General features: G+C 44.3%; 1 protein-coding gene across 1 annotated transcript in view; it reads left to right on the forward strand.

Moving 5' to 3' along the window:
- Positions 1–25,093, forward strand: part of Cdk15 (cyclin dependent kinase 15) — a 93,093-nt gene that overhangs the window by 26,491 nt on the left and 41,509 nt on the right. The window contains exons 7-9 of the mRNA XM_087902218.1: positions 4,835–4,958; positions 6,279–6,399; positions 18,902–18,995. Of these exons, the coding sequence (XP_087758344.1) occupies positions 4,835–4,958; positions 6,279–6,399; positions 18,902–18,995 (339 nt within the window). The remainder of the gene's footprint in view (positions 1–4,834; positions 4,959–6,278; positions 6,400–18,901; positions 18,996–25,093) is intronic.

A 25,093-nucleotide genomic window follows, 5' to 3' on the forward strand; every position in this document is an offset into this window, starting at 1 on the left:
GCTACATAGCAAGCTACATAGCTACTAGACCCAGAGACCTAATCACCACACCCCCAAAAGAGGAAGCGGGGTTCAGAGAGGAGGGAACAAGAAAGAGAAGTAGGCAGTGAAACAAGAAAAATAAAAAGGATGTGTAGTTGTGGCAAGAACCCTCATGGGTACAAAACAATTATTATTAAATATAACAATATAACAAAACAGTTGTTGAATTGTCTACATAACTATGTTTTGTGGGGGGGGCTATTATTATTGTTTTAAAAGATTTATTTTTCAAATCAGATGTATGTGCATACATGAGTAGAAGCCGAAAAGAGGGAATTCGATCCCCTCGTGTCGGAATTACAAATGGTTGTGTGCTGCTGTGTGAGCACTGGGAACCCAGCTCTCGTCCTCTACAAGAGCAGCCAGGGCTCATAGCCAGTGAGCCACCTTTGGACAACACCATCTTTCCTTCTTAAACGTGGTAGTGTTCAACAGTTCTAGCAGAGGAGTAGAGAAAGCAGGCATTCTGAGTGTTTCAGAGGCGGAGTTCTGCCAGACCCGTGGAGGAAACCGACAAGAGGCGTTAAGGAAATGGCACGGGCGAGCTTCTAGACTGGCTCTAGTCTCAGGTGGCTGTGTGACAATAAGCCGGATGCCAAGGGGCGTGCCAGCTGCTAAATAGAAGGCTCAGAGGAAGATGGAGGATCACACATACCAGACACTGAAGTGCTGAGAAGGACGAAAATAAATAAATAAACAAACAAATAAAAGCTCAGTATGGAGCTGGAGAGCTGGGGGCATGGCTTGGCTGTTGAAAAAAAGCAGGAGACATGGCTCGGCCATTAAAAAAAAAAAAAAAAAAAAAAAGCACTTACTGCTCTTGCAGAAGACCTGGTTTGGTTCCTAGCACCTACATAGCAGAGATCTGTAGCTCCATTTCCACAGGGTCTACTACCTTCTTCTGGTCTCTGTGGGTACTGCATGCAACTGGGACACAGCCGTACATAGAGGTAAAACGTTCATATTACATAAAATAAAATGCTTTAAATTTCTAGTAAAAAGTCCTGTCCTGTAGCTATGCAAAGAAGCAAGTGTTTTCTTGCTTGTGCGATTAATTCTATTACATTTTGCTTACTAATTTGGGGTGTGGTGGCGGGAATATACACACGCCGCGGCACGGGTGTGGGGGTCAGAAGACAATTTGTGGGGGTCAGGTCTCTCCTTCCGCCATATGGGTCGTGGGAATTCGAACGCAGGTCGCCAGCCTTGGCAGCAAGCTTCTGACTGTGGGGCGGAGCTGGGGGAGGCAGAATTTAATATGATTAGGATACATTGTATGAAAAAAAAAATGTACAAGTAGAGGTTGAAGCCAGGGATCCCAGTTGGAAACTGGGCCAGTTTTTGTCAGACCCAGTGAGGAGATGGGTGGCTTGGGATCCGGTTCAGCCTGGGTGGGTTTCTGGAATTATCCATACTGATACAGAGGTGCTGGGGAAGACTGTAAGGGCAGGGATCCAGATAAGAGCCGCCAAAACTTTAAAGTACGGTAGTGATGGCAGCCGTAAAGAGGGATGTGGAACACAGTAAGGACAGTTCAGGGAGGGTTTGGTGACCAGCTAGGCATGAAGAGGAAATGGGGGGAGGCAAACATGATTGGCTTTGAGCGCTTTGGACCGGCAGCATTGGCTAAGAGGGGAAAAGTTGGCCTGGAGAGGAAGAGGAGGGGCGTGGCGACTACTTGGGGCTGGGCGGGCTGCCTGCCGGGAAATGGGCAGTAGGCAGGGGAGGGGTTGGTGAGCGAGGAGGTAGGAGGGAGGCAGGGAGCTGGGAGAACGGGTCTTGTGGAGGGCTGATACGTGGGGTCTGGAGGAGTCAAAGATGAGAGCCGTTGGTCGAATGGGCACAAAGAGAAGAGGACCCGTGGTAGAGTTCTTGTGCTTAGGGGTAAGAGAAGGCGTGGGAGGACACGGCCAAGGGCGTCGCATCTGGCCGAGGTGGTGCAGGTGGAGACCACTGGTTCCCATCTTTTAGGGTCTGCCTCTCGGGAAACCAGGTCCTTGGTCTTGCCACAGAAAAGAATTTCAGGTGGGGCCAGCATGAGGCAGTGCTGGAGTTTATTGAAAGATTGTGTGTGTGTGTGTGTGTGTGTGTGTGTGTGTGTGTGTGTGTGTGTATGTGTGTGTATGTCCGTGTGTGTATGTGTATGTATGTGTATTGTGTATGTGTATGTGTGTGTATGTGTGTATGTGCATGTGTATGTGTGTGTATGTATGTGTATGTGTGTGTATGTGTGTATGTGTATGTATGTATGTGTATGTGTGTGTATGTGTGTGCATGCGTGTTTGAGACAGGGTTACTCTGTGTAATGTGTCAACCTGGCTGTACTAAACTCACTAACTCAATCTGTGGACCAGGCTGGCCTCGGACTCGGATCCACCTGCTTCTGCCTCCTGAGTGCTGGGATTAAAGGTGTGTGCCACCACCACCCACCTATACAGGACTTAAATTCTATCTCCACCCCCTCTTATGATAATTGAGATTAGAAACTGACTCTAGAGGGCCGGAGAGGTGACTCAGGGGTTAAGAGCACTGACTGCTCTTCCAGAGAACCCAGGTTCCATTCCCAGCACCCACATGGCGGCTCACAACTGTCTGTAACCCCCTGTTCCAGGCGACCCGACACCCGTGGCAAAACACCAATGCACATTTTAAAAAATGGCTTTAGAGGTATCTTAAATAGTATTACAATTTGATGGCATAAATCCAGAGGCTACTAAGGTTTCCAACATAGTTGGGGTATAGCCTTTTATGGTAAGTGAACTTTCTGGTGACTTTTCTAGAGAATTTCAGGTATACAGTTGGATAAAGAAAAAGTTTGTCAGCAAATCTTAATTGTGCTGGAATTCATGACTCATTCAGCAAGCAATTTCAACCAAGCTCTAGACTGAGGGCTCCTATCTTTTCTCCTGTCCCAACAACTGTCCCTATTTTTGTACCCTGCCTCAGCAAACACCTTGAATACCATTAAAAAGCATATTCTTGACCGCAAAGACTTTATAAATTTGTTAGCGGTGCATTCGTAAGTAGAATAATTTATTGGGGGTGGTTTCCTGTGGAGGCAAAATGCCATTCCATCTAAGGTAGGGGCAGGAATGGACTCCCCAGGTGGACTAGTAGGGCGCTGGGAAAGGGACCCCCAAACTGAAGCTACTCAGTAAATTTGGAGTGTTTAATTCATAAAATTAGGAGCAGTTAATGATGTAAGATGTAAAGTAATTAGCCACAGTGTGAGGTCCTTCTGTGCCAGTGCTCACTAAATCATTCCGTTTATTTACTTATTTGTGTTAGCATACAAAATAAAGAACACCATTGTGACATCTTCATAAGTATTTTGGTGTCTTCCAATGGCATTAGGCAAGGAGGGAGCAGTTTGATTTTTTTTTCCGTGTAGTTCACTCTAATGAGTATGTGGGAAGTGGATCAGAAGGGGCAAATTTATATATTATAATTATATAAATATATTCCCTTGATTTGACATTCACCTTCTTCTGTTGCCTCCAGCTCCCACGCTGGAAAACCTCTTCCTCTTCTGACTCTTAAATGTTGGGTTACAGCCTTGACGGTGGGACCGGTTAGGACAGCAGTGGACAGATGTGAGACGGAGCTGGGAAAGCACTGGGTCTCTTACCAATCAGCTGAACCTGATGGGTGGAGGAGGGGTCAGCAAGGATATTTCTGGTCTTGAGTAACAAGGCGGATGGTGGTGGATTCAGTGAGGGAGGGATGGAAAAAAATGGATGTTAGAGGAATACAGTGAATTCTATCTTAGCCTGCTGCACGAGGGCATTCTGGGATGTCGAAGTGACCTTTAGACTATGTGAGTCTAAAAACCAAAAAGGAGGTTTGAAGGCTGGGGAGAAGATTTAATAGGCAAAGCGACCCACCGAGAATCTCCGTCTCTCCCTCAGCTAGCCAGCTTTCTTCCTTTTAACACATACTATATATTTTTCTTGTTTTCAACTTTGAATTTAAAGCTTTAAAATAATTTATTAACACAATGATTCTTTTATTTCTTTTTCTCAAACTTAAAAAGTAAACAAATAAGCATTGTGTGTGTGTGTGTGTGTGTGTGTGTGTGTGTGTGTGTGTGTAGAAAGGGCAGTTTTGTGGAGTTGATTCTCTCCTCCCACCTTTATGTGGGTTCTGGGTATTGAACACAGGATTCCAGGCTTACACAGAAAATACTTTACCTACTGACCCTTCTTACCACCTCCCCACCTCCTTTATTTCTTAACGCCATCTAAAATATATTTCCCAGTTTGGTCTTTTGGTATCATAGATTTAAAAGAGTTCATATCGGAGTCTGGAAAAGCACAAGCATAATAAACTCTAAACTATCACTTCCAAGTCAACGTTGACCTGACATACCAAGTCATCTGTGGGTAAAAATCATATCTTTCACAGCTAAACCAGCTGCAAATGCTTCTAAGGAGACCTTGAGGCTTCACTTTAGATTTTAAGGAAGGACAATTCCTTCACTATCAAAGGAACAAGATGTTGGGAAAAGCCAGAATCCCTTTGTTTGGGATGTAGTCTACTTGGTTCCCTTGACCCTTCTTCCTCTTTCTGAATGGTTCTGAATCTCTCTCTCTCTCTCTCTCTCTCTCTCTCTCTCTCTCTCTCTCTCTCTCTCTCTGTGTGTGTGTGTGTGTGTGTGTGTGTGTGTGTGTGTGTGTCTCATCTCTCAAGGGACGCGTTCACTCTATTCTTTCAGAGGGCCGTTTTTGACTTAGAGATGAAGCCAGCACACTGCCGTTCCCGTGTCCTGAGGGATGGTGTTCCTCTCTTCCAGCTTTTCATGTTTCAGCTTCTGCGGGGCCTGGCGTACATCCACCACCAGCACGTTCTTCACAGGGACCTGAAACCCCAGAACCTGCTCATCAGTCACCTGGGAGAGCTCAAATTGGCTGATTTTGGTGAGCTGCCCTCAGGTCTCTTTCTGGTTGATGAACAATGAGTCTTTTGTCTGCATTTACTTGAAGCATCAGCTAGACTTGGCCCTTAAAAACTAGAGTCCAAGAACACAATGCTGTGTTGGATGTCAGATTGACATCCAGGAAACGTGAGGCAAGACGGAGGGAGGGTGTGGAAGTTTTCTAGAATTCCATCAAGACATCTAGCCAGGGGCCTCCAATAGGTCCTCATATTATTCCACCGTCACTTCTGAGGTAGTGACGTCTGCAGAAGAGACTGTGCTTAGGAGATAACCCCTTATCTAAGTGGTTAATGACAACTGTATCAGAATAGATCACGGCTATCCCAGGATGGCAGAAGAAAGAAGTTGACCCTAGAATGTAGCAGGGATTCCTGCAGAAATGGAAATGATACTTGGTTCTTCACTCTTAAATGCCAACATCACCTTGACAATATTCCTAGCCAAGGATGTAGACTTCCTCCATAACGGTGTCTTTCCTTTTATTCACAGATACGTGATACAGAAATACATAAACACATACAAATATATGTGTGATTTTAGATGTTATTCTCCTTTACAAGAAAGTAGTTAAGAGTCTGTTTTCAGTTATCATTATATTCCTAGTATGGTACTAGCTGTTCAGTAAAAATTTTTTGAGACAGGGTCTCTCCATGTAGCCCTGGTTGACCTAGAACCCACTGTGTAGACCAGGCTGGTCTTGAACTGGCAGCCACCCTCCTGGTTCTGTCTCCCAAGTGTAGGAATTACAAGTTAGCATCAGCCAAGTTATTTCGCTGCTACTGTAGAGACCCACAGTACAATGGAAGAGTGTTCTAGAAACAACCATCCCTCACCAGGGTAGTCAGAGCTGTTGTGGTAACCCCAGAATGTCTTTCCCCAATCTTCACTTGTCAAGTGACTCGCGGTCCTTCAGATATAGCCCAAGTGCCTACTTCAATGTAGTTGTCACCCCCAGCTCAACACATCTCTGAGGGAATCTGCCTCTACCACCCATCCACTAAGGAAGGGCATGACCTGGAAGTCCAACATCACCTCTGTCCATACCAAGTAAGCAAGAACTTAGTCAACTGACCACACTTGGCTGCCTCACCTAGCTACACCGAAGGTCAAAATTAAGAACTCTTCTTGCTGCCATACACGCAAACCTCAGGATAGTTGAAAGCTTCTGGCGAGAGCACCCACCACTGACACGTTATCTTTAGTGTTGTCTACTCTGCCGTGTATTCTCCTCGTGCAGCGTGCCACCATGCCTCCCCAAAAGACCAGGATAATCAGTGCTATCTCTATCCTCTTTGGACAGGTCTTGCTCGAGCCAAGTCCATTCCTAGCCAGACATACTCTTCAGAAGTGGTGACACTCTGGTACCGGCCACCTGACGCCTTGCTGGGAGCCACCGAGTACTCCTCGGAGCTGGACATATGGTAAGAGCTAGTGCCAAAAAAAAAAAAAAAGATACCCGTGATAATCACCTTACCATCTGTGTTCCATTTTGAAACATGGAAACATGAGGAAACATGAGGTGCTTTGTAATACATGTCTCACCTGATTTTTGCATTCTATGGATTTTATAGTTAAAAAAGAAAGACTTGCCCAAGGCATCTTCTGTCCCTGGGTCTCTCTTTATCACACCCCTCCTCTTAGCTTTCCACAATTTCGTTGCCTTTTCTCCCCCTTTGACCACCTGTCATCAGAGAAACAGACAAACATACATCTCCAGGCTATAGACAGGCAGACAGGTAAGCAAGCAGATAAGCAGTCAGACAGACAGAGACACACACATAATAGAAATAATATTAAAATAATCCTCACCACAGGCTGAATGTGACCATAATTTGAGCCTGAGAACTGGAGGCTTGAAGATTCCTCGGGTACAGTGGTGAGCGGGTGTTCTCAGACACTTGTCATCCAAGAGCAGAAATGTCACATTACGTGGGTCTTATATTTTACTTATATATCGGGGGGGGGGAGGGATTGGTGTAGGAGGTCAGAGGACAACGCTGTAATCGGTGCTCTACTGTGTGGGTTCCGGGGACTCAAACTGCAGCTGTCCGGCTTAGCAACAGGCTCCTTCACCCACCGAGCTATCTGCCAGTCCCTGCCCTACCCCCTCTGCTTTGCTCTTGCTTCTAGAGCTTTCCCAGTCATGTGGGGACCACAGATAGATGTGTAACAACTTCACAGGTCTAACCAACTTCTCAACGGTAATAAAATATAGGGACCTTTCCCAAGGCCTTAGAAAACAGGCTTTGCATAAACATGAGCTCTGTTTTTAAAAATCAATAATAGTGTTGTTCTTCTTCAGAATGTTATTTTTAAAATCCAGATGTTATTTGACTTGAACGTGACTGATAGCATTTTTTCTTTCTATTCTGGTAATGGAAGATTTTTTGACATTTATTAAATATAATTACTTCACTCCCCTTTCCCTTTTTTCATTCCAAGCTCTCTCTTGTATCTTTCCTCACGAATGCATGACCTCTTTTTTCTTTAACACACATAAGAACATGCAGATAGATAGGCAGGCAGGCAGACAGAGATATATACCCTAAATACATAAACACCACCTTCTGAGTTCATTCAGCGTTGCTGGTTATGAGTATGATTTCAGGGCTCACCACTCGATTGGTATTGGGTAACCAATTAGGGAGCTCATCCCAGGGGAGGGTTAATTTTCCAGCTCCCAGCCTACCTTAGCTGCCTGTAGTTCTTTGTAGGAGTGGGGTCCCGTGAGATCTGCGCGCTCCATGTTAGCATTCTGTTGCTGTTATCCCCAGTTATGCTTTGTTTAGACAACCCTCTTATTGAAGTGTTGTGGGGTATGCCTTCCCTGTCGTGTCTAGGAAACAGTCTCCCAGCAGAATCCCTGGTCCTCTGGCTCTTTCAACCTTTCTGCCCCCTCTTCCTCCATGTGTCCTGAGTTTTAGGTGTAGGGGTTGTGCTGTCGAAGTATCCACCGGGTCTAGCACCCCTGGCCAGCTGTTCTCTGCATTTTTACAGCTGCGGTTCTCTGTAATGGTCTGCAAAGAGAAGCTGCAGCTATCTGTGGGCCTAGGGATAAGTACTTAGGATGCAGTTAAGAATAATGCTGCTGGGTTGGAGAAATGGCTCAATGGTTAAGAGCACTGGCTGCTCTTCTGGAGGTCCTGAGTTCAATTCCTAGCAACCACATGGTGGCTCACAACCATCTATAATGAGATCTGATGTCTTAATGATGCCTTCCTGCTTGTGTTTCACGGGCAGAGTCGAGCGTCTACCCATCCATCTTAAACTTGGTTTTATTATAAACTATTTGAAACAATGATAGGCACACAGACACACAGACACACACACACATATATACACATATATAACATATATACGTAGATCAATGATTCTCATTTGAGGCGATACTATCCCCCAGGGGACACATGGTAATGTGTTGTAGGAGGAGTGGGCTGCGTCCCGCTGCCCAGCTAACTTAACCCCTGAAATAACCACACAGAAATTGTATTAATTAAATCACTGCCTGGCCCATTATCTCTAGCCTCTTATTGGCTAACTCTCACATCTTGATTAACCCATTTCTATTAAATCTGTGTATTACCACGTGGCTGTGGCTTACCGGCAAGATTCTAACCTACTTCCATCTCAGGCAGGAGATTCATGGCATCTGCCACACTGTCCTTCTTCCCAGCATCCTGTTCTCTTTTCCACACCTATCTAAGCTCTGCCCTATCAAAAGGCCAAGGCAGTTTCTTTATTCAACCAATGAAAGCAACACAAATACAGAAGGACCTCCTACACCAGTAATATCTGAGGATGTCTTTGTTGCTACATCTGGTAGCGGGCACAGGTAGGGATGCGGCTTACCATCCTGGATTGCAAGAGACAGCTCCCGTGGAAAATATTTATCCAGCACGAAATGTGAACGATATCACACCTAGAACACTGGGGCAGCTCAAAAAATATCACACACGGGGCTGGAGAGATGGCTCAGATGTTAAGAGCACTGGTTGCTCTTCCAGAGGTCCTGAGTTCAATTCCCAGCAACCACATGGTGGCTCACAACCATCTGTAATGAGTTCTGGTGCCCTCTTCTGGCCTGCAGGTAGGCATACAGGCAGAATACTATATACATGATAAATACATAAATAAACAAATAAATAACATCTTTAAAAAAAAAGAAACATCACACCCAGCACCAATACCCCATGCAATGGCTACAGCACAGTCAACACCGCCCCATGGTTGTGTGTGCCTTACCCGCCAGCCTGCCCTCCTCCAAAGGACAGAGACAGAGATAGACAGAGTATCTCACGTAGCCCAGGCTGGTCTCAGGCTCTGTGTACAACTTTCTGTTTAAGCCCTTACATAACTAAAGCAAAAATCCTTGTAAATCTTCTTTATTGTTGATTGTTTCTCTTGGTCCTTGCATGTGGTATATTTTCCCCAAACATGTTGTATTTGAGAGTTATATGATTATTTTCTTGGACTTTCGCTTGTGTATTTTTGTGTGTGAGAGAGGGGAGGAAACTTTATTTAAAGTAAAACAACAGAGAAGAACAGAATAGAGTGCAAGAAAGTGTGGGAAATTTTGAGGTCTTAAATGAAGTGGAAGAGCGTTTCCTCGGAGAGAGTTTGCATTTGAAAATGCTAGAAATGCATAAATATATGTACATTTGCTTTTTATTTAAAACTATATGTGTAGCAATATAGTTTATACATTAGGCAACATTATGATTTCATGATTTTATATCGTTTTGAGCAAAGAAAAATGGCAAAAGTTTCAAGTTACAACTCCCTCCCCAACTTCAGAGGCGGAGAGATGGCTTAGCAGTTAAGAGCACTGACTGCTCTTCCAGAGGTCCTGAGTTCAATTCCCAGCACCCACATGGTGGCTCACAGCCATCTGTAACTCTGGTTCCAGGGGATCCAAAGTCCACTCTGGCCTCTGCAGGGATAGGCATGCATGTGGTACACAGACATACATGTAGGCAAAACACCCACATGCATTTTATATGCATATATATATATATATACATCCTATCTCCAAAAAACGATATATAAAAATAAATTTATATAAGCCAATTTTTATAAAATTATATTAAAATTTATATGAACATATATATTGGAGATAGGGTTTGCTGGTGTAGCCCTGTCCTGGAGCTCACTCTGTAGACCAGGCTGACCTCAAAGTCACAGAGATACACCTGCCTCTGCTCCTGAGGGCCGGGATTAAGGTGTGCGCCATCACCGCATGACTGTTCAAAACACCTTTTTTAAGTCACATTTTTCTAAGTGGGCTACAGAGACAAATACATTCAGAGACATCATACCTAACTCCTACTGCACTGTAGGCAACGGATTTGAATGAAAGCCCAGTTTTCACAATCACTACCTCAAAGGAGTAACACACACACACACACACTGGATTCTTCTGGAGTGCAACCTGGGAATGTTTTCCTTTAAGGCGTTTGTTAAGGGTGGGAAATGCAGTTCAGTTGGTAGAGAGCTGACTTAGAGCAGACAGAACCTTCAACCCCAGCACAGCATCAGGTGGTATAGCTTGTAAGACCAGCTCTTGGGAGGGAGGAAATTGGGAGGATCTGGAGTTCAAGGTCAGCTCCAGCTGGGCCTTTGAGGCCTGCCTGGGAGCTGGGAAACACCCCTAAATCCTCTGCAAGAGCCATCTTTCCAAAGCAACTTTTAAAAATGTAATACCCTGTTTATTTATTTATTTTAGTTATCTATTTGTGTAATTTATTGGTGTATCTTACCTAAGTGTTGGTCTACCACCTAGATCTTAAATTCTTTATATCACTCCCTACTACAAAAGAACTTTGGCTCTTGGAGGAATGATCTGATTTTAAGGTAGGGGCCGGGGAGGATAAAAGGGAACCTGAACCAAAATGTTCTCTTACAAGATGATACAAAATAAATGGAGACATGTCTAAAGGGGAGCAGTCTGACGACATTTTCTCTGCTCAAATCTGGAACACTTTTAACATCAAAGTAAATTATGGGAGAAATTAATTATAGCCTAGCGAGTAACGAGTCTATACTGAGGACAACTGGCTAGCCAGCCAGAGGGCTGGGAAGAGAAGTCCCACCCCATCCCATCCCACCCTCACAGTAGAATTCCAACTAATGACGGAAGAAACAAACAAACAAAAAACCCAATACAGTTAGCAAACCTTTATCTCCCAACCAATACAGTAGCACTCGGTTGAAACGAGTTTCACTGGTGTTTAACTAAAAGAGAAACAAATGTTCACTGAGAGAGAAAGACATTTCCACACCCCAAAGCACAGCTTCACAGATTCCACATCAATTACAAAGAGCTTGCAGAAACCTTATAAGGCAGAGAAACCTGGCAGGCCACACATTAACAGCAGCAATTAAAGGGACTCTAATGAAGAATGGAAAGACTGGCTTGTGCTTCCGACTAAAATATACCGAGAACCCAATGTCATTTATGTAGTATTCCTGGAAGAGGAAGGTCTACCCAACTCCGACCAGGAAGAAGTATCAGAGAAGCCCAACTTAAGGAACAGGCTACTAAAGCAATTGACCTGTAATCTTTGGAAAAGTCAAGGTGAATTGTTTTGTTTTTTGTTTTGTTTTGCTTGGTTTCAATTATTTTTATTGAAGTGGTGCTGGGTCTCAAACCCTGGGCGTGCCTTGTACGTGCTAGGCAGGCAGTCTACCAGCATTCCATACCCAGCTCTGAAATCAGAGTTTTAGAAAGCAAAGACAAAGCCGGGCGGTGGTGGTGCCCGCCTTTAATGCCAGCACTGTGGGGTCTGCCTGAAGAGTTGGATCCAAGCTGAGAGGTGGTATGGGAGTGGAGGCATGTTTTACCCAGAGTCCTCCAGCTTGACCGTAACTTGGTTTAACGGGTGAGACTTAAACGTGCAAAGGACAAAGAAGAAAAAATGTTTGCAATAGAAGCTAAATAGTAAAAGCTGACAATAGTGAAGAACAGCCTACAGAGAACCTCTAGGGTAGCTTTGATTAATCTGAAATAGATCCCTATAACCTCAAATTTGAAAGTACAAACCAACTTAGAGTATTTGAGACTTATTGCCTCCTTAGTCTAGAAGGAGATACAGTGGACAGGGCTCATTAGGGCTGCTTCAAACGTTTTTTCTAAACAGTAAGCACACGGACCCATACACACCGTTGAATTTAAGTTGCACACACACACACACACACACACACACACACACAGAGTTAAAGCTAGCTTATATTCACACATAAAGTTAAAGCGAGCGAGAGGAATCTGGCTTTTTTCCATCTCCGACTCACACTTTTGTAACAAACGGGCAGGGCATTTAAAGAAAGAGAGAGTAAACAGACATTCGCAGGTCTTCAGAGCAAAGAAAAAAGCGGAGAAACGAAGTCGCCAGTGAACGAGACAGCAGATTTGTTGCGGGTGGGGAGAGAACTGATCTGCTGTAGGTGGGGTCCCTTCATGACATGTACACCTCAGCAGGCCCTGTCAAGGTATACCATCACGCAAACATGCCACGTGCAACAGAGCCAGCGTAAGGGTAACTTTTAAAAGCACAGCTAATGGTTACTACTCTGGCGGTGGGGGCAGGCTTCTCCCGGCACCTTTGACTAGGGCTAGAACCTCACAGGTCTGCAGCTCCTTCCAGTCTTAACCTCACACAAAACGGTGGCGGTAACCATGGTTGCCCTTAGCACAGATGGCAGTTAAGGGATCTGATCTGTCCTTAGCTGGGAGGAGGGGATTTTACCAATCCAATCGTAGCTGGTATTGTGCGGAGTATTCCAGCAGACAGGTAACTGGAAAGTGGGTTGTGGGTCCAGAGTCAACCGCGTGCCTTAGGGAGAGCCTGGTCATCAGGGCACCAAATGTTGGGATTTCGGCACATGGTGGGTGAGGACCGCGGGAGAGAGACCAAACCCCGGCGGGTGACAAGTAGGCCATACAGACGGAGCTTGAGTGTGGAGTTTATTAAAATAAAGAAGGGAAGAGAGAGAGAGAGAGAGAGAGAGAGAGAGAGAGAGAGAGAGAGAGAGAGAGCTGCCTCCTCAGAGAAATAGTGGAAAGGAAGAAAGGGAGCAGGCAGGGCTTGTCCCTTAAAGGGACCTTTTGCACCTGCATGCAGACTAGGATCCTGGGCTGGCCTGGGTGCATCCTTCCCGCTGACAGGGCAGGCCGGCATCATGCCTGAAGCCTAGCAGAAACACAGAACAGGATGGCAGGTTTCGCTAGTGAACTGCCTGTTCACTTTCAAGTCATTGCTGAAAACCTGGAGATTTATTTACATACGCTCCTCTTCCTCTCACGGTCTCCTTTTCTGGGAGGAGAAGAAAGGGTTGATCAGAGAGGAAGAAACAGGATCGGAGGGGGATTCGATCCTGCTAGGCCCCTGTGCAGCCCTCCAGCGTGGAACTGAGTCTTTGTAGGGAGCAGAGGACAGGCAGCCACTGGGGAGCGCTGGTGGCTGAGCTATCAGTAGGGGTCCAGGGCAGAGTCGCTGGTCTCTGGTGGATGGCGTCACACGTTCTTAGCCAGTGTTTTCTAGTCTCCCAACACTTTCTCCTGTTTGCCTTTTTCCCTGTCCTTTTAGACCTGGAAAAGTCCTCCTTAGGGAGAAAGTTACAAATTTCATGTGGCAATTTTTTTGTTTGTTTGCTTGCTTTTGAGGGCAGAACTGTATTAAAATGTCCATAACATAAAACAGTGTTTAGCCGTTTTAAATAACAATCAGCAGCGTCTAGTACATTTGAGTTGTGTGGCCACCATCTCTGTCCATCTCTAGAACCTTTCATGAGCCCCATATTGAAACTGTACTCAGTAAATTCCCTCTGACTTTCCTATCAGACCCTGGGAATCACCATTCCATTTTCTGCACGTCTATGAAGTTGGCTCTTCAAAGTGCTTCACATAACTGGCGCTGGGATCATACAATCCTTGCCCTTCCATGTCTGGCTTCTTTCATTTAGCATAATGTTTTCAAGGTTTACCCTAATCAGCTACCCTGAAGGTTTTATTAAGATTTGCTTTTATTTGTATGTGACGTATGTGCATATCCATGGAGGCCAGAAGAGGATCTTGGATCCCCTGGAGTTGGCATTATTAGTGGTAATGAGCTGCCCGGTGTGCGTTCTAAGAATAGAACTTGGGTCCTCTGTAAGAGCGGCCAGCGCTCTAACCACTGAGCAACCTCTACGGCTCCTAACACATGGAGTTTTCAGGACGGCTTGATTTTGAACCACAAGGGCCTCTCTTTGGTGCAGACTTCATGCGGCTGCTGGGCTTTCCAATTACAGAAAGCCATCTCTCCTTCACTCTCCACTGTCAGGTTTCTTGCCGCAGACTTTCAAATACAAGATGCAGCCCAAGGAAAGTAACTGGAAATTCCGTGTGATCGCCACACACCATGTCGCTCCAAATTAACTTCAACAGTAGAAGATGAAGTACGGATTCATTTCTCCCAACAGAATTTTTATATGCTATGCTCCTTGCATCTCTGGAAAGCTAAAAAAGAAACTCCGAAGATGGTTTTCTTCCCCCAGGGGACTGCCTAAGGAATCTGAGGAATCTCTTCTGAAAGGAATTCATTCACGCTTAGAATAGAGAGAAAAAGATTCGGAAGACAGCCAGAAAATGCAGAAAACATTGGAGCTGTCTGTTCTAGCTTGACTAAAGAACCACATTGGGAGCCACAAGCTGACAGCTGCCAACTTGTCCTTCTAGGGGGATGCATTGCTTAAGGTCACCTGCTCTTGGTTTCCCACTGACACCTCCATCACTGGGGCTGCCACCCCCACCACACATTCCAGCCCCCAGAATCCCCATAGACTGAAAACCACCGGATAGGAAGGGCAGGGGTAAGGAGTGTCACAAAAATAATGACCAAAAACAAAACCAAAGAATCAAAGGCAGTAGAAGCTGACTCCTTAGCCGGACCCGAATGTGGAGGAAATCTGGGGTGGGCAAAATAGCTAATAGTTTCAAGACCCATTCTGTTTTGTTCTTTTGTTTTGGTTTTTGTTTGTTTGTTTTGCTGGGCTTTTTGAGACAAGAGTTTCTCTGGGTAGCCTTAGCTGTCCTGGAACTCACTCTGTAGACCAGGCTGGCCTTGAACTCAGAGATCTGCCTTGACTCTGCCTCCCAAGTGCTGGGATAAATGGCAGGTGTCGTCACCACCGCCAGATTTTTAAGATCTGTGATCTTAAGCTTAGGAAACAAACGAAAGTTAATGTGATTATGAAAAACAAATTGCATAACAGGACCATGGCCTGGGTTGTTTTCAGAACAACAATTATACCCAGAAATGCCTTTCATCTTTAAAACTTTTAACTCAAACTCATTGAGTACAATATTCCTGGAAGTATTTGAGCGTTAGCCTCTTTGTTTTAAAGAAAGCATTAGATAAAATAATTAAATATTTATTCGAGTATGGATGGTACTTAATGGATCATCCAGGTGCCAAAACATAATTGACTCAGGATTTTGTTTGTCTTACCTTTGTAAAGCATGTATAAAAGCATACATGTGTACATACATATTGCATACTTATGTATATATATAACTGTATATGTACTATATGTGTGTATGAGTAGCCTCAGATTCTTGATTTGCTAGATAAAGGTTTCAAGTTGCCTTAACTTGCAAATGGAGAATTTTAATTAAATGCCAGCATTTTATCTCTTTAACGCTAAGACCCTGTGCTATTTTGCAGTCCTTACACAACGGCCCGCATGTTCTAGGTCTTGCCAAAGTGTACTTTATGCAACTTTGTACGTCATCCCTGTGTAAACGATAACGGATACCATGAAATTGTCTAACAGAAAGACTTCTTTCTTGGCCTCCCACAGTCACACGTATAAAAAGCAGCACGGGTGATGGGGGGAGTGTGGTTCAGTGATCCAGTGCTTGCTTTAACATTTGAGAAGCCCAGGTTTGGCTCCTAGATACCATGAAAAAGAGACATTTTGTTTCAGGCAATGAAAGCTTTCTTAGGAGGATGGGGAAAAAAAATAGATGAACTATAGGTTTACACCTAGAAATAACAGTATTGGGTTATTTTGTTATGGTGGTGGGAGATTTGGGGTGGGGGTTGAGAGTGGTTTTTGTTTGTTTGTTTGTTTGTTTGTGGTTGTGGTTTTTCCCAACTCTCACTCTCTCAGAAGCCCCCAACATGTCCCTCCCACCTTCTCATCTTCTCACCCCGCCTTCAAGTCCCATGCAGGTAGCCCCAGCTGCGGGAGGGCGTGAGAGCAACCGCTATTTCACGAGGCAGCACCACCACACAATGCTCTTCCCTACCCTCCAGCTCTGACATTCTTTCCGCCTCCTTCTCCTCCTCAGTGTCCCCAGAGTCTTAGGGTGAGGGGGAGTTTGACACTGGTGTCCTGTTAAGGGCGGGCACGTGAAGGCTGTTTGGTGATCTTAGCCAGTTTTGTTCCTCTTGCCTCATCCCCTACTGGACCAGTACTAGCAATGGTTTTAGCTACAGGTTTCCATTATGTGTATTCTCCTCTGTGTACTGTTTTTTTTTTTTACATCTGCTGTCTCAGGAGACAAGCAACAAAAAGAATATAAATCAATATTTCTTTTTTCTTCTTTTTTAAATTTGAGACAAGGCCTCACTCTGTACTCTAGGCTAGCCTGGAATCAAACTTGCAGTAATCCTCCAGTCTCAGCATCCCTAGTAATGAACCACGCCTCCAAGAACATGGATATTTAAACATAAATAAGAAACTTTAAAATGACAGTAATTCTAAAAGCCCACCAAAGCTGTTCTTTACCAGACACACAGCCTTCATTTGTCTGTTTGATCCCATTTAAGATTTCTCCATATATGCAAAAATTGATTTACAAAATTTATTCTGATTTTTTTTCAATCCAAATAAAATAACCTACTTCTGGAGGGGTGGAGAGAGAAAGAACCAACAAACTCAGTCTAATCCACACTCCCACAAAATCCTAGGAATGATCCAGTGTATTAAACCCAAACAAAGCAACAAGCCATAAAAGTAGCTTTAGCCTATGTAACACCAGATACAGTTACATTACAATTTGTCTCTTAACCATCTCCTGTCCTCAGACAAAACACAGCACAAGAATGAGTTTTAAATTTAGTTGTCAAAAAATATGGTTTCCCCTACGCAATCATTAAAAAGCAAATTAAACAGAGTGTGTCTCGAGTCTACAGAAAACATGAAAACTTGTGTATGGATAATACTTAAGACTAATTCAAATGAACCTTATAATCCATATTTAATACTATGATCATGTGTAGTAAAATGGTTTACTTAAAATGTCTCCCTTATTGGGCTGGAGAGATGGCTCAGATGTTAAGAACACTGGCTGCTCTTCCAGAGGTGCTGAGTTCAATTCCCAGGAACCACATGGTGGCTCACAACCATCTATAATGAGATCTGGGACCCTCTTCTGGTGTTCAGGCAGAACACTGTATACAAAATGAATAAATAAATAAATAATAAAAGAATTTTTAAAAAGTCTTCCTAATTATGGCACACAAGAATGGCAGAATCAATAAGGGAGGAACTGGAGAGCATAGCCCTCTTTCAGGGGACTTGGGTCCCATTCCCAGACCAACATGGCAACTTACAACCATGTATAACTTCAATCCCAGGGGATCTGATGCGTGATTTCTTGCCTCCATGGGTACCGGGCACACACTTGGTGTACATCCATCCTTGCAGGTACTCACACATACACATAAAAAAAAAATCTTTAAAAAATGAAAACTTGGGGGCTGGAGAGATGGCTCAGAGGTTAAGAACATTGCCTGCTCTTCCAAAGGTCCTAAGTTCAATTCCCAGCAACCACATGGTGGCTCACAACCATCTGTAATGGGGTCTGGTGCCCTCTTCTGGCCTGCAGACATACACACAGACAGAATACTGTATACATAATAAATAAATAAATATTTTTTAAAAAAATGAAAACTTGCAGAATAAATGTCAGTGAGTAAAGGAAACCCACAAAGAAGATGGTCTGCTTCGTTTTAAACCCTTAGGAGCCAAATGGTTGAGAGAGTGAATCAGACATGCTTAGCAAAACTCTTCCAGCAGGAGTGAAAAGCAAGCCGTCTGTATAATTGTAGAGCCACTTAGGAGCCCAGCACTGACGACTCCTGGTTCCTTTAAGACTTATTTTAAGACTTGCCACACCATCAGCCTCTTGATACAGAGGACGAAGCCATGGGTTAGCTCATCAGAGAATCTGAGTCAAATTCTGACTCTGTAAAAGTTTTAGGAGCGCCTAGACCGATTGATTTTGTTTAATGTTCCATATTTTTACATGTACAAGCAGGATATATTAGAAAGTAATCTGTGCTTAATTAAATTTAAACTTGCTCTTCCAGTAAGGAGGAAATAAAGTTTGACCACATCATAATAGGATTTGCAAAGCATGTGTGTGTGTGAGTGAGTGTGTGTGTGTGTGTGAGAGAGAGAGAGAGAGAGAGAGGGGAAGGGATGCCATGTTTTCTCCTCCTGATACTGCCTCCCAAAGACTAGGAATATAGGTGTGCACCCTTTAAACATTTTAAAGGATTTAATTGACACAGAATAATTGTATGTAGTTATGAAGCAACATGCGTTTCTCTCTTAATGGCACATATACTAGCATCTTATACTGATAGCATCTTAGGTTTAATGATTTAAATTGGGGATTCGGGGCTTTCCCACCTCACAGAACGGGGAGTTGGTGAGCTTGGGTGAGTTAAGGTTTGTAACTGGAACCTGTTCCTGACTGTTGCTAACTGAATATCTGCTTTTACTGTCCTCATTTACAAACGTTCCTGGCTCTGGGTTTTTAGTAACACGTGTCCCCTATTTAAGAGTATCCCAAGCATTTCTCAGAAGGAGACGTTGTAGATGTTAGGTTTTATGTGAGCAGGCTGCTTATAAATATCTCGCTTCCTTTGCTAGGGGCGCAGGCTGCATCTTTATTGAAATGTTCCAGGGTCAACCTTTGTTTCCTGGGGTTTCCAACATTCTGGAACAGCTGGAGAAGATCTGGGAGGTAAGTCAAAAATTCCTTATAGAAAAAAAAAAAAAGGAATACCTCCATCACAAACTTGGAGTCAGATTTGCCTTAGAGACGATTGAAAGAATCCATCTGCTCGGGATGCTGAGCTGTACTTAAGATGGCAGAAGCTATGTTTGTGACAGAATTGAACTGCTTCAGGATGGTTGCCGAGGGAGCTCCCTGCCGTCCCACGCCAACCTATACGCTGCTCCACTGAAGACATTTGGGTCTCCTGCTTCCTGTTATTAGTAGTATTTCCTCAGATCCCAGCAGCATTTTCTGCCAGATTACTTGGCTGCCCCAACGCTGTCAGCCTTCACTTTAATTCTACCACAGATTTGGACTGAATCTTCACCAACAGGAGATAGGACACCGAATTTTCCTAGAGCCTCATAAAACACACTTCCCATGTTAGGTAAGGAAAGTATAGAATTTGTCATGCTCATGCCCAAGAGCATGATGCCTAAAACGCTAAAGACCGTGGTGTGTGCACATATATGTATGAATGTGCATGTGAGCGTGGGTGTGTATAGTATGTGCATATGTGTGTGCATATGTATATAAATGTGTGCATGCACGCATGTCTTTATGAATGTGTGTGCACTTGCACATAAATGTGTGTGTACTCGCGTGTCTGTATGAATGTGTGTGCATGTGTGTATAAATGTGTGCATGCATGCATGTCTGTATGAATGTGTACATGTATGTGTATGAATGTATGTGTGCATATATGTATACTTCCATTTATTTCTTTGTTATTTTCTCTATTTGCACTCTGATGTGCTTTGCTTTTCTTTGCTCTGTCATCAGTGATATAGTCATACTGTCCATTTATCCCCTCTTTTTATGATTTTTCCTATTTTGGTAAAGTATACCTAAAATTTGCCAGGTTGGTCAATGTGTACCAAGTTACAAATAGATTTGATACATCAAGTTTGGCCATCATTTGCCTAATAGATTGTAGGTAACCATAGTGTTCTGTATATTTTTTTAAAGGCAAGAAAGGCTATTAATTTTTTTTAATCACAAAGAAATGACCAATGTTAGCCAAGCAAGGGTGGCACACTCCTTTAATACCAGCACGTGGGAGGCAAAGGTTGGCAAATCTCTGAGTTCAGGACCAACCTGGTGTACAGAGCGAGTTTCAGGATAGCCAGACCTCCACAGAGAAACCCCATCTTGAAAAAAACAATGCAGGGGCTGGAGAGATGGCTCAGCAGTTAAGAGCATTGCCTGCTCTTCCAAAGTCCTGAGTTCAATTCCCAGCAACCACACGGTGGCTCACAACCACCTGTAATGAGGTCTGGTGCCCTCTTCTGGCGTGCAGGCACACACGCAGACAGACTATTGTATGCATAATAAATAAATAAATAAATAAATAAATAAATAAATAAATGTTGTGGACCCCTTGACCAGCAGCAAGGAAGAACGACCACGAGTCGAGGATTTTTTTTTTTTTTACATCACACTTTATTGGAGCCTCTTGGTTGAAGGGAGAGCGGGAAGCGAGCGAGAGAGAGAGAGAGAGAGAGAGAGGGAGAGAGAGAGAGAGAGAGCGAGAGAGAGCGAGAGAGAGCGAGAGAGAGCGAGAGAGAGCGAGAGAGAGAGAGAGAGAGAGAGAGAGAGAGAGAGAGCGCGAAAGCCAAGCAGCATCTGCTTAAACAGGGTGAAGGGACTCGGGCACTGTCCTGATTGGTGAATACCAGTCTGCTGATGTCCGGAGCCTCGGGATTGGCCAGGGACAAGGCTCAATTGCGCATGTGCAGGCAAAGGGCGCTCAACCCCACGCGGCAATACCAAATAAGGACTTGTTTACCTCCAAGCTGTAGGACCTCGGGCGCCATCTTGTAATGGCGATTTTCTCCGGGCGGCTCCCTACAAATAAATATTTAAAATAGACAATCACATAGCATCCAATAAGCACTGTGGAACAATGAGAATAAAATGAGATGGGAGATGTTACTGTTTTAGCCATTAAAGGTTACCGTTCACTACAGTCAGCCCTTTGGCGCTGTGGGGCCAGCATCTCTGCGAACATTTCCAGCACTTTCGAATCATCCCAAGCAAAAGCTTTTTATCCACAAGCACAGTCCTGTCTAGCCTGCCCAACTCGGCCCCTGAGAATCGCTTCTTTATGAATTTGTGAAATAGCTCATACCTTACACCACTGAACTCAGATAGCGTTAGTCTTCTGGGTCTGGCTTATTTCACTTACTACGTTTTCAAGGTTCATTCATGTATAAGCATCAAAGTACTTTACACTGGAGTTTTTATCAGTTGCTAGGCTCGCCCCAGCTCCTGGTCTCCTGATAAAGATAAAAATGTACCATGAGGCACAAGGACAGTGTAAATTAAGTTAATCACTAATATTAAACTTTATTTTGGCCACCTGGAGGATATGTTGGGAAACATGGGACAAAATAGGAAACATTTATCCACAAACAAACAAAGATTGTTTTCAAGCCAAGGAACTTTTTTCTTTCTCTTTCTTCCTCTCATGCTTTTGTTCTTCCTTCCTTCCCTCCCTCCCTCCTTCCTCCCCTCACTCCCCTTCCTCCTTCCTTTCTTTCTTTCTTCCTTCCTTCCTTCCTTCCTTCCTTCCTTCCTTCCTTCCTTCCTTCCTCCCCTCCCTCTCTCCCTCCCTCCCTCCTTCCTCCTCTCCCTCCTTCCTCCCCTCCCTTCCTCCCTCCCTCCCTCCTCCCTCCCTCCCTCCCTCCCTCCTTCCTTCCTTCCTTCCTTCCTTCCTGTCTTTCTGTCTTTCTTTTTTTTAACTTTCTTTCTTTTTTGTGTGTTGGTTGTTTTGTTTTGTTTTGTTTTGTTTTGAGACAGGGTTTCTCTGTGTAGCCTGGGTTGTCCTGGAACTTGTTCCATAGTCCAGGCTGGCCTTGAACTCACAGAAATCCACCTGCCTCTGCCTTCAAAGTGCTGGGATTAAAAGTGTGTGCCACCACCACGCAGCCAAGAGGCTTTTCCTTAGGAAGAGAGATAAATGTTACTTTGGATCATACTATTGGATACTGTAATATCTTCTCAGCTGGAGGCGGCTAATCCGTGGTTTTTCTTGCCACTTAGATATGGACAAAGCTCAGAGAGCACCTCTGAAGTTTTAGTATTTTCATCTATAAGATGAGGTGAATCATATGATTTTGTAACCTTGTTATGGGACTTATATAAGATGAAATGTATAGCAAAACCAGAACACTGTTTTGTAAATATTTGTAGGACTAGAGAGATGGCTCAGTGGGTAAAGGCCCCTGTTGACAAGGCTGGAGGCCTGAGTTCAATCCCTGATGGAGGAAGAGAGCTGACTCTTATGGGTTGCTCTCTCCCTCTCTCTCTCTCTCCCTCTCCTTTTCTCCCTCCCTCCCTCTTTCTCTCTCTCTCCCCCTCCCTCCCTCCCTCCCTCTCCTTATCTGTCTCTCCTTTTCTCCCTCTCTCTCCCTTCCCTCCTCCTCTCTCTCTCTCTCTCTCTCTCTCTCTCTCTCTCTCTCCCTCTCTCTCCCTCTCTCTCTCTGTTTTCAGTGCTGTTACTCCTTGTCCATAACCAAGCGAGAAGAAGGAGTATCGCTGGTCTTCACCTTGCAATGGCCCTTTTACACATATGAAGGTTTATTTTTTTTTAACCTAGATACTTAATATTTATTGGACATTAACCATATATAAATATTCTTCAGAGGCTAAGAGAACAAGCAACAAGGGACAGGAAAAAGGGAATCTAAAAAAATGTGTCTTTTAGTCAGAGTAGAGTGATGAATGACATCTCAGCGGAACATATGTGGGCCATGTAAACTGAGCACACTGTAAAAGGGTGTATGTGAAGATAGCTAATATAAACCATAATGCTCAAGTGAGGCATGCTGTTAGAATGTTTGAAAAATATCCTATTTGAAGAGAATTTAAGTATATCCATAGGTGCTATTGCTGTTTGGAGAACTGTATATAAACTGAGTTTTAAAAAACACTTGGTGCCACTAAACAACCACACGCTTCAAAAACAATCGCTTTGCAGTTCTTTGGATTTAGCACAGTGCTCAGAAATCAGAACAAGCATGTACTAGATGTTTCCCTGGCGCTCTGGCTGTTGGTCCTCGGTGACCGCCGCTGGCACGTGAAGGGTATTTCTGCAACATAATCATGCAAGATGTTGTGCTTTGGACATAAGGCACCAAGAAACGGGTGCTGTGGCCAAACAAGTGTCTTAATGAATCCACCCAGCATATCCTGCCCAGAAAACCTATCCATGCCTGTCTTCATCAGCAGCATATGAAAGTAAACCAGAGACTTTATTTTGACATTTATGACAACTTATTACAAATTTAAATCAAGTAAGCATATCCAAAAAAAAAAATACTGGCCTGGAGTCAGAGCTATGCGTTCTGAACATAGCTCTAACTTCAGGTATAATGAAGAACATGTCTATGCAAATGCTCTGAGTCTCACAGTGAGCTCTGGGCTCTGACTCTGGGAAGCTATGGGTCCTGCAGACCAAAGTCAAAGAGAATATTGTAGCCTCTGTCACCATTACCATCATTATTAAATATTGTTGCTGTTGTTGTTGTTTTGGTTTTTTGAGAAGGTGTTTCTCTGTGTCCTAGAACTCACTCTGTAGGCCAGGCTGGCCTCAAACTCACAGAGATCCACCTGCTTCTGCCTCCCCAGTGCTGGGATTAAAGGCGTGCGCCACCACCACCAGGTTCTCCTACCATTTTTTTAAAAAAAGATTTGGTGAGTGTGTGTGGGTGTGTGTGTGTTTGTGCAGATATGTGCACATGAGTGCCCGTGGAGGCCAGAAGACAATGTCAGATGCCCCAGAGATAGACAGAGTTGTGAACTTCCTAGTGTTGGTGCTGGGACCTGAACCCGGGTCCTCTGGAGAAGCAGCGAGCCCTCTTAACCACAGAGTTATCTCCCGAGCCCCAGCTCCTACACTTTTAAATCAAAACGTTCTCTGCACATTGGGCTTCCGCTTTACTTAGTTACTTCTGGAGTCTGCATAGCCGCATAGCTCCCTGTTGACTTGGGCCCCGTCCCAGGAAGACAGCTCTGCATCGTTGAGCAACGTGTTGTAGCCAGATTCACTTAATTCAAGGAGATCTCCTGTTGGATCTACCGTTCCACATTCCAAGGAAAACTAGACAAAAGTGCTACCCCCCGTGACTTGGTTGTGGTGTGTGTGTGTGTGTGTGTGTGTTTGGGTAGGGAGGCGCACCCCCACAAGGTGCATAGGGAGGTCAGAGGACAGCTTGAAGGAGCCAGTTCTCTTCTACCAGGTGGGTTCCCAGGGACCACACTCAAGTCATTAGACTTGGGAAGCCAACTCCTTTACTTGCGGAATCTTCTCCATGGCCCAGCTTTGCTGCGCTGTGACAGAACTACCTCTCCAGCGGTGGAGGTTTCCTTTTCCCTCAGAGCGGTACGTAATCAGTGATAAACGCTACAACAGTAATAATCACATCTCAGTTTGGTCCCCTTGGGCAAAACACAGCAGTAATGAGTGTGTATTTGGGCAGGAAGGAAGTCTTTCGAGGGTGTGAGGACGGAGCAGTTGTGAGAGGATCGAGTATTTTACTTTCTAAACTATCGCTTTTATTTATTTCTTTACTGTGTTTGTGTTTATTTGTGTGTGTGTCGGTGGGTGCCATAACAGGTGTATCGAGATCAGAGGAAAGCCTGTGGGAAGCCCTTCTCAGCTTCTCTGATGTTGGTCCCAGGATTCAGATTTGGGTCAACAGGGCTTCCCAAATACTAGGTGAATTCTCTACCACCGAGCCACTCCTCAGCACCGATATGATGCTTTTGTACATACACATTACAGAATGACCGAACCAAGCCAATTAACATACGCATCACCTTACATACAAGCCTTTGTTGTCATGAAGATACTTTGTAAGGCATCCCGTGGTGTATACGTGCTATGCTCCTGCTGCAGTAAATACAAGCCATCCCTTTGACAAGCTAATTTCTTTTTTTCCCCCTGCCTATGCAGTAGGATGGATTAGATAGCAGCTTTCTGGATCATTTCTGCCAATTTCCACCACGGTTGTACAAACTGACAGTCTCACCAACAAAGAGCCAAGGTCACATTTTCTCCA

Source organism: Myodes glareolus, chromosome 27 (genome assembly GCF_982192425.1).
Source record: "Myodes glareolus chromosome 27, mMyoGla1.1, whole genome shotgun sequence".
Classification (NCBI taxonomy): Eukaryota; Metazoa; Chordata; class Mammalia; order Rodentia; family Cricetidae; genus Myodes; species Myodes glareolus.